The 10,456-nt window shown below is 38.3% G+C and overlaps 1 protein-coding gene across 4 annotated transcripts in view; it reads right to left on the reverse strand.

Annotated features, from left to right (window-relative positions):
- MAK (male germ cell associated kinase) overlaps positions 1 to 10,456 on the reverse strand; it is a 64,180-nt gene that overhangs the window by 25,820 nt on the left and 27,904 nt on the right. For all 4 annotated transcript variants that reach the window (XR_001513002.1, XM_015560670.1, XM_006758748.2 and 1 more), the window contains 3 exons: positions 7,664 to 7,835; positions 6,068 to 6,235; positions 30 to 341 (listed from right to left, as the gene is read on the reverse strand). Coding sequence is in view for 3 of the 4 variants with exons in the window: in XM_015560670.1 (XP_015416156.1) it covers positions 30 to 341; positions 6,068 to 6,235; positions 7,664 to 7,835 (652 nt within the window). In the remaining variant the exon portion in view is untranslated. The remainder of the gene's footprint in view (positions 1 to 29; positions 342 to 6,067; positions 6,236 to 7,663; positions 7,836 to 10,456) is intronic.

Genomic DNA, 10,456 nt, shown 5'->3' on the forward strand with positions numbered 1-10,456 from the left:
CTGCATCTCAAGCGCCATGGGCTACTTACAGTTGGCATGTTCCTGACAATACTTGGAAACAGTGTTTGAGGGTGTTTCTGTTGGCTCTGCTGCTTTGGCGCTTGCTGGACATTCATGTTCTGTTGCGGCTGGATGGACTGCAGTGGCTGGTGGCTGTTTTTTGGCTGGGGCTGTCCAGCAGTCTGATCATTTATGTCTGGCAGAGGCATAGATTCTAAATCAATTAAAGGTGGCTTCGATTCTAGTGGTTGCACCTGCTTATGCAAAGGCTGTTTCGATTCCAGATGATGTGAGGGAGGGCCTAATACCTGTCCAACTTGAAAATACGGGTGTTTCAATGCCTATAAAAAACATGGAAATAACAAATGGAAAATGGTTTCACCTAAATTTATTGCATATAAACTGCTGTTTGACATTGGGCTAGGCATATATTACTAGCCTAGATAAGTTTAAAAAATTTAGAGAGCATCCAATTTCTCCCGTGTGGTGACTTTAAAAAGATAACCAGAAAAAATGATGTGAGAAATAAATTTCTCAAGAGAAATAAAGCAAAAGTTAGTAGAAAGAATGTAAAACTCACTTGTAATTTTAACATCAAGGCAAAGCAACTATTCTATTTAAGATTTTATATGAAAACAAAATCTACTTATAAGCACTGGTTAAATTTAATGTGATCAATTCAAACTAAAATGCTAGATACTGATAATGGTTTGGAGTCCATCCAAAGGCACTAAGAAATGAGTTAGAAAACCCTTGTAGATTATTTAAAATGATTAACTCAAACATATATAAAATTCAGGGCTACTCTTAGCTTAAGTATCCTATCCTATATAATAAAAGGGTAATATGCAAATAGACCGAATGGCAGAACTGAACAACTAATCAAAGTGTAATATGCTAATGATATGCTAAGGCTGCTCAATTGCTCACTATGATGTGCACTGACCACCAGGGGGCAGATGCTCTGACTGGTAGGTTAGCTTGCTGCTGGGGTCCAGCTGATCAGGACTTAGCGAGATGGGCCGAATATGCCCTGGAGCCCTCCCGCAGCCCGTCTCTGGCCCCATCGTGCACAGGTGGGATCCCTTACCCTGGCCTGCACCCTCTTGCAATCTGTGACCCCTCAGGGGATGTAGGAGAGCTGGTTTCAGCCCGATCCCACAGGCCACTCCCCTTGGGAGGGCACCAGATGCAGGGCTCATGGCTGGCAATCACTGCTGTGGCAGCGCGAGCCTCTCCCGGATTGGGACTGATTGGGCGTGAGCCCACAGCAGGCACAATGGGGCCGGATGAGCGGGAGCAGAAGGTAGGAGCTGCAGGCAGCGTTGGACTGCAGGTTTTGGCCCGATCCCTGCAGGCCACCCAGAGGGACCCCACCCGTGCATGAATTCATGCACCGGGCCTCTAGTAACAACATCTACTAGCAATAAAAAATTCTAAGAAAGAAGATTATAAATGCACACGTTAAAGCTTATGTATCAATACACTGGCAAAGAGATGATATTTATGGGAAGAAAATATAAAACTACTAATGAAAATGATCACTGTTTGGGTTTTCACTAGTTCAATCATCCAACTGCTGCTATTGCATGGGGTTGGAGGTGTGGGGCCTGGTGACAATCTAGAGCAGTGCTTCTCACCTGGGGGTGATTTTGCCCCTCGGGAGACATTTGGCAATGTCTGGAGACATTTTTTATTGTCATGATATGGGGGGTAGATGCTACTCGCATCTGGGCATGCTGCCAGGAATGCACTTAACATCCTGTTGTGAACACAACAGTCCCCACAGCAAAGTTATCTGGTCCGAACGGTCAGTGCCAAGGTTGATGAAGCTTGGTCTAGACCAGCGGTTGCCAACCGGTGGTCCGCAGTCCACTGGTGGTCCATGAGGTCTGAGAGGTTGGCGACCGCTGGTCTAGACAATGTCTGAAGCCTTCTGTGCAGCTCAGCTGTGGATGCTGATCCTCCTATCAGTGTCATATGCCTGGATGAAGGAGGGAAGTTCCCAGTTCGGCTGAGTTTCTATTGGGGGACAAAGGGGGGCCTCCATAAGATAGCCAAGCTGTTTTCCCACACTTCCTACCCTATGTGAGCAAAACCCTAACCCAGAGTTAACTTCTCAGGTGTGTAAGGGAAGAAGGCAGCTCTCTACATGGGCCCGGTATCCTATAACTTAACCCTTCCCTAACTAGGTCTCCTTACTTGCACTAAAAAGCAGGGCTATGAAATAGTGAACAAGAAAATGGTTAAGAGTAGGGAGGAATATTTTGGCAGGGGTGGAAAGAGTTATTAAGATGTCCCTTGCCACAACTGATGTATGTGTTAATTATACTGACATTGCTAAGTGGAACTCAACAAATATAGATTATTTATTTATTTATTATTTTTTAAATTGATTTCAGAGAGGAAGGAAGAGGGAGAGATATAGAAGCATCAATGATGAGAGGGAATCATTGATCGGCTGCCTCCTGCACACCCCCAACTGGGGATTGAGCCCACAACCTGGGCATGTGCCCCTGACCGGAATCGAACCCGGGACCCTTCAGTCCGCAAGCTGATGCTCCATCCACTGAGCCAAACCAGCTAGGGCTAAATATAGATAATTTAAATACATCAGTATCTGATGCACAGAAGGTACTCAAATTCTGAATTAAGTCAGATTAATACAATAAACCTTTAATTTTCTAGACCTCGATTTAATGGACTTTGAATTTAACAGACTAAATTTCCAGTCCGTATGCCATATGTGCAAATTAATACCCTGTTAATTTTAAAATGCTTGTAACCAAGATTTGCTTATAATTAAATTAACAGGTTATTTTTTGTTATTAATTCAGTTATTTTTAACAATTTTATAGGCCATATGTTGGAAAAACACTATAGTAATTTCACCAACATAAATAAATATTACATATCTACAATTTCATTTCACATATTTAAATCCAAGAATCACCCCTCATAAAAATGTTCCGAGAATGATTAGCATGTGATCACAAAGCATCATGAGCGGACATTGGTTCTGTTGTCACATGGTCTTTCTGCAGCAGTTGTAACTCTCTCAGGCTGATGTTCCCATGTGCTATAAGCCACACCCCAGGCCCTAGCCATGTGCGTTTGTTTACTCTGTGACTGGTGGCTGCATGAATTTATAGACCTATTCAGTATAAATTTAAAATTACTGTAATACACATAGAAAATTTTTCTGTGAAATTAAAACTTTTCATACATACTTAAATTTAATTACACGAATGCATCTACATAAGTAAAAACAGGTTAACTAATTTGTCAATTTTTTAACATATGCATTTGGAAAACCTACTTTATTACTAGAGGCCCGATGCACAAAATTTGTACATGGGTGGGGTCCCTAGGCCTGGCCAGAGATCAGGGCCTATCGGGGGCGGTCTCACCCAGTCCCATTGGGTGGGGCTGCTGGGGCTGCTGGCCGGGGCCTGGAGGCCTGCCAGCTGCCAGACAGGGCCTGCTGGATGGGGCAGGGGGAGGGATAGGGGAGGTTGGCTGGTTGTGGGAGCACACTGACCACCAGGGGCAGCTAGCGCTTGCATTGAGCATCTGCCCCCTGGTGGTCAGTGTATGTCATAGCGAGCGGTTGAGCATCCTTAGCATATCATTAGCATATTATGCTTTGATTGATTGAACGGATGACCAGACGACCAGACACTTAGCATATCAGGTTTTTATTATATAGGATGGACTTTCAGCTTTAATATACACCCCCTTGCCTGAATTAGTTCCTTATATTGAGGTTTTACTGTATGTTAATAGTCCTAAATTAATAATGCATATTTTGGAGCTAGAACCTTTATGAATGTGTTTTGTAATTTCAAAGCTTCATCTTTAACAACTTTTCATCTTTAAGATACCAGCTACCCTTCTTCAAGAGAATCTTTTTCAAAAGTAATTTCTTTTTTCCTGTTTATTTAGTGAATATTTGACCATTGCAGTGTATAAAAAAATGTACAGAAAGTTCTCAAGAAGAAATTAAAATCATCTCTAATGCCAACACCAAGAGAAAACTACTGCGCACATTTGGATGTTTTTCTGAGCAGTATTTTTTCTAGTTATATAACATATACATTTAAGAAATAAAATCATATTACACATATAATATAGCTTACTTTTACACTTAGCACTTGAGAATTCTCTGAAATGGTTCCTTTCTTTTAAAAATTTCATTTTTAATGGTGGCATTATAGTTCATAAGGATGTATATACTTTGAATGTTCTCCTGGAAACATTTAGGTTTATACTTCCAATGGGTAGTTTTAAATTAGCTTTGAATATCTATGGGCATATTCTTTACCCAACTTTCTGATTGTTTTTTAAGGTTCTTTATATACACTGCAAAATTGCTTTCCATTAGTCATTAGTATTTAAAGAAATAGCCTTTAAACTATTTTTATATTTTGTGAATTTGATAGGTAAAAAATAGTACTTAATTTTCATTTGCATTTTATGGTAGTGAACAAGGGTTGCACATTAAAATTCTTTTTTGTAATTTAAATTTCATTTTCTGTGATTTTTTTTCATGTCTCATGCCCACTTTGTGTTTTTTTTTCTTCTTAAACATACTTTTATTGATTTCAAAGAGGAAGGGAGAAAGAGAGAGAGATACAAACATCAGTAATGAGAATCATCAATCATCTGCCTTCTACAAGTCCCCTACTGGGGATAGAGCCCACAGCCTGGGCATGTGCCCTGATCAGGAATTGAACCGATGACCTCTTGGTTCCTGGGTCAGTTGATGCTCAACTGCTGAGCCACACTCAGCAGGGCCCCACTTTTCTTTTATAAGTAAATTTTAAAGACTTTTATTATAAAAGTAATAAATATTTAAAAACATAAGTACACTGTCATGTTTGTTAAAAATAATAGTTTGCCTTTCAATTTTAAGTTTATATAAGAAACATTTTTATAATCACGTCTTCTGAGTTTTCCCTTTGTTTTATTATTTTTATACCTATATTTTTCTTATCTTGAAATCAAATATTCACCCATACTTTTAGTTCTTAATAGTTCAGTTACCCCCCTCCATTATGTAAACCTGTGATTTACTTGTAATGAATGATAAAAAAGTAAACCTAAATTTACTTTTCCCCTAAGAGTTAACTGTTTATTGTCTCAGGAACATTCACTCAACAGTCCCCCTCCCCACTCCAATTTGTGATGCCATGTTTGCCTTACACTGACTTACGGTCTTAGCAACTCTGAGCTATTTGTCAATTCTCATGCTAGTACCCTCACTGTTGTCATTATCATCACTTTAGACTGACTACTTTATATTTGATAGGGCAAGCTCTCCACCCCTACCACCAGCTTCTAATTATTTATTTTTGTTCAAACCTGTTTTGACTGTTCTTTCCCATTTGTTCTTCCAGATGACCTTTACAAAACATTTTCTCAAGTTAAAACTTGTTTAAAAGCCAAATAATGTTTTGGTAATTTTAATACTGAATTTACATTTAAATGATAATAAGAACACAATAATCTTAATATGACATTTTAACCTAAGCCTTTTAAAATTAAAGCCCATGTTTTTAATTTAAAACCATGGTGTTTTAAAGACCATGAGACTTGACATACAATACAATAAGGTGTAGTCACAAAGGAGCCAAGCGTGAGCGTGCTGCCCTCTTGTGGGAGAACGAACAAGAATCCACCTCAAAGGTAAGCATCAGAAAGTCAATTACGTCCCATGACTGGAGAGATGCCTTTTTACTACCATGACTAGTTTCTTCCTAACTAGCCTGTCACATACATGACTTTTTTTATCTTTAGAGATTTATTCCTTTCAGCCTTAACTTCATAGTGTTGTTCATTTGAACCACAAAACACATAAAATCACTGGCTATTTCTGCAATTTTCCCAAGGATCTTAGATGCCTAGAAATTAATTCATTATATATACTGGGAGCCTTAAGGCTTTAGGGCTTAATTCTCTTGGTAAACCCTGGTTGAGAACAGACTTATCTTTGCTATATATATATATTCCTGATATTGTAAATCCTCAACATTTAACAAAAGTATACCAGGGAGATTCATTTTACCTGGCTTGCTGTTGGTCGTTTTTTTGGATCCCAATTCAACATTTCAGTCATAAGCTGAATAGCTTCATTACTGGCATTGGGAATAAGAGTTTTTAAGTTTATAGGAACACACTGGGGAAAACGGAAATTCATCGAGGATGCAAGCTGATACCCTTCTGGCCAGTCACTCTGTTTAAGAAATATGTAAGTTGGGGGGAGAGAAAAAAGAAATGAGCAATCAATTTAAAAACATAGTAATAACACACAAATCACATGTGAAAATTTCAATGTTGATTCATATAAATAATGTGAGAATGAAATACCAGGCCATATATACAATTCAGTGCTACAAACAGTATATTAAAAACATTGAACTGAGAGTTGGGGGAAAATGAGAAGGCACTTTTATAAATTTCAAAATACTGAACTCTTATCTAGTATTTGGATGATCATGATGATGATGACATCCCAGTGACTTTAAAGAAATAAGGACACCTGCTTTACAAGGCATCTGATTATGACAAAGATCCTCGTAATATGTTATACATTGCATCCAATGTTGACAATTGCACATCGCTGGGAAACAGCAATTATCTTAAAAAGTTTTAACAGCTACTGTTAACCATAAGGCACACACTAATTTAATTAGGCTATAATTATATATAGTTAAACTTATTAAGTATATCCCAGAAAGTAAGATCTAGCTGAAGGAAATAATTAATTGAATAGTATTCAGTTCAGCCCAGCCTGTGTGACTTAGCAGTTGAGCATCGACCCAGGAACTAAGGGATCACTAGTTCGATTCTCAGTCAGGGCACATGCCCAGGTTGCAGGCTACATCCCCCGTAGGGGGTGTGCAGGAGGCAGCCAGTCATAATGTTTCTCTCTCATCAATGTTTCTCTCTATCCCACTCCCTCTCTCTCAAAAAAATCAATAAAAATACATTTAAAAAAATTATTGAGTTCCAAGAGATCAAATGTCCATGGCAGAGGTGTATAAAAGGAAACAAGAAAAGGTTAAGAGAAAATAAGATCCAGGACACCTGGGGTAATGGGCATTCACGGAGCAAGTAGGAAAGTTTCTAAGCAAGGACGTCTATGTAATTGTCAGTTGATCATCCACCCAAAGTTAAATATACAGAATTCTACTTAGAGCATTTTCCCTTTGGTTCTTAAACAAATGCAAGCACCTTTTTTCTTCAGTCTGGTGGGATTCTTGCTTTTTATAGTCCTCATTCCACCCCAATTTAAGAAAAATTAAGAATTATAAGAAAATTAACCAGCCAAAACCGGTTTGGCTCAGTGGATAGAGCGTCGGCTTGCGGACTGAAAGGTCCCGGGTTCGATTCCGGTCAAGGGCATGTACCTGGGTTGCGGGCACATCCCCAGTAGGAGATGTGCAGGAGGCAGCTGATCGATATTTCTCTCTCATCGATGTTTCTAGCTCTCTATCTCTCTCCCTTCCTCTCTGTAAAAAATCAATAAAATATATTTTAAAAAAAGAAAAGAAAATTAACCATTAAATCCTAAGCCTACTTGAAAATGAAAATATCAGATAGCTAGGTAAAAGTTATAAATAATCAAAAGTTATAACAACTTAAAGACAAGAGTACTTACTTTTTTTGGAGTCCCTAAAACTTGGCAAATTTTAAAGATTTCATCAACCTCACTTGTCCCTGGGAAGAGTGGTCTTAATGTATATAGTTCAGCCATTATACTCCCAACAGCCCACACATCAATGGGAGAGCTATAAACTGAAGATCTTAATAAAACTTCAGGAGCACGGTACCTGTGAAAATAGAAACAAAATGAAACGGACTATTTTGATTGTGGTTTCAAAGATGGAATGGCAGCAGGATTCTACTCTGTTTGGTCAAACTTTTCAGTCACAGAACAGGCATTAAGTGCCTTCTGTGCATCAGGCACTTGCACAATGTGCTGGGGTTAAATTGGACATCACACGTTTTCCCGGGCTACAAAAATCAGTAAGGCTGGAGACTGATATACATGAATTATCCAAATAGTCTACGATAGGAACTCAAATGAATAAATATGGAAATGCAGTCTGTGATATATTAAGAAAAAGGGCCCTAACTGGTTTGGCTCAATGGATAGAGCGTCAGCCTGTGGACTCAAGGGTCCCAGGTTCGATTCCGGTCAAGGGCATGTACCTTGGTTGCAGACACATACCCAGTAGGGAGTGTGCAGGAGGCAGCTGATTGATGTTTCTCTCTCAGCGATGTTTCCAACTCTCTATCCCTCTCCCTTCCTCTCTGTAAGAAATCAATAAAATATATTTTTAAAAAAAGAAAGAAAAAGGGCTGGGAACTATGAATGGAAGAACAGATATATTCTGAATGGCTACAGTTGCATGATTTTACAAATAATTATATCCATGATATAACCCTAGGAAGAATAAAAAAACAAAAGATTAACAAGATTATTCCTGAATAGTGGGTTTTTTTCCTTTTTTTTTGCTTATCAGTTTGGAAGTCCTGATTCCCTCAGGTGACTCAATTTCCTCGACTGACAATATTTTTAATTGATAAAAATACTCTAGCTATAAGAGCAAAAGTTCCTGGTGGAGGATAGTCTCATTTCTAACTCTTTTTTCAGCATTGAAATGTGTAAATATTTCAGACCAAATGTTTTGCAGCATTGCCCTTTGCTTCCATTCAGAGTACCTTTGACAGCTTTACTGAGCTACAACTCATAGAATATACAACCCATCTGTTTAAAAGTGTGTGATTCAATGGCTTTAAATATATGCACAGATTTGTGTATCATCAGGAACAATCAATTGTTTTCATTATCCTAAAAAGAAACCCACACCTCTCCAATAGTCCCTATGCTGCCAGGACTAATTATTTTCTGTCTCTATTGATTTACCTAATGTGGACATTTCACATCAATAGAACTATATACTCTCTAGTCCTTTATGACTGGCTTCTTTCACTTAACATGTTTTCAGGGTTCATCCATATTGTAGCATGTATCAGTACTTCTTCCTTTTAAATACTGAATAATAATCTGGGTTGATGACCACGCAATACAGTGTACAGATGATGTGTTGTAGAACTGTGCACCTGAAACCAGGGTCACCCTAACAAATTCAATTTAAAAAAAGTTAATGAGGACTGTATTCTACTAAGTAAAGATATAAATAAATGCTTAATAATAAATAGTCCATTGTATGGACATATCACGTTTTGTTTATACATTCATCAGCTGTTTTGATTATTGTTGCTTCTTTGATTATCACTGCTCTGTAATATAATTTGAAGTCAGGAAGTGTGATACCTTCAGCTTTGTTCTTTTTCCCCCTCAAGGTTACGTTGGCTATTCAGGGTCTTTGGTGGTTCTATACAAGTCTGGCAATTTTTTGTTCTATTTCTTTGAAAAAATGTCATTGGGATTTTGATAGGGATTGCTTTAAATTTGCATATTGCTTTGGGTAATATGAACATTTTATATTGATTCTTTCAATCCATGAACACAAAATATCTTTCCATTTCATTGTGTCTTTTAAAAATTTATTTCAATAATGCTTTGTAGTTTCCAGCACATCCCTTACGTTTATTCCTAAGGTATTTTATTATTTTTGTTGTAGTTGCAAAAGGAATTTTAGAAATTTCTTTTCCTGAAATTCCATTGTTACTATATAGGAATGTAGTGGATTTTTGTACATTGATTTTGTATCCTGCAACTTTACTGTATTTATTTATTGTTACTAATAGTTTTTTTTTTGCTGGAGTCTTTAGGGTTTTCTATATAAAGAATTTGCCCCGCCGAAACCGGTTTGGCTCAGTGGATAGAGCATCGGCCTGCGGACTGGAGGGTCCCGGGTTCGATTCCGGTCAAGGGCATGTACCTGGGTTGCGGGCACATCCCCAGTGGGGGGTGTGCAGGAGGCAGCTGATCGATGTTTCTCTCTCATCGATGTTTCTAACTCTCTATCTCTCTCCCTTCCTCTCTGTAAAAAATCAATAATATATATTTTTTTTAAAAAAAGAATTTGACCCCAAAGGCAAGGGAATTAAAGGAAAAAATAAATGAATGGGGCTATATCAAACTAAAAAGCTTCTGCACCGCAAAGAAACCGACAACAAAATAAAAAGGCAATCAACCGAATGGGAGAAGATATTTGCAAACAAGCTCTGACAAGGGGATAATATCCAAAATATATGGAGAACTCATACAACTAAATAGTAAACAAAGAAACAATCAAATTTAAAAATGGGCAGCCCAGCTGGTATGGCTCAGTAGTTGAGCATCAACCTATGAACCAGGAAGTCATGGTTCGATTCCTGGTCAGGGCACATGCCTGAGTTGCAGGCTCAGTCCCCAGTGGGAGCATGCAGAAGGCAGCTGACCAATGATTCTCTCTCATCATTGATGTTTCTATCTCTC

This window comes from Myotis davidii, unplaced genomic scaffold (assembly GCF_000327345.1).
Source record: "Myotis davidii unplaced genomic scaffold, ASM32734v1 scaffold1413, whole genome shotgun sequence".
Classification (NCBI taxonomy): domain Eukaryota; kingdom Metazoa; phylum Chordata; class Mammalia; order Chiroptera; family Vespertilionidae; genus Myotis; species Myotis davidii.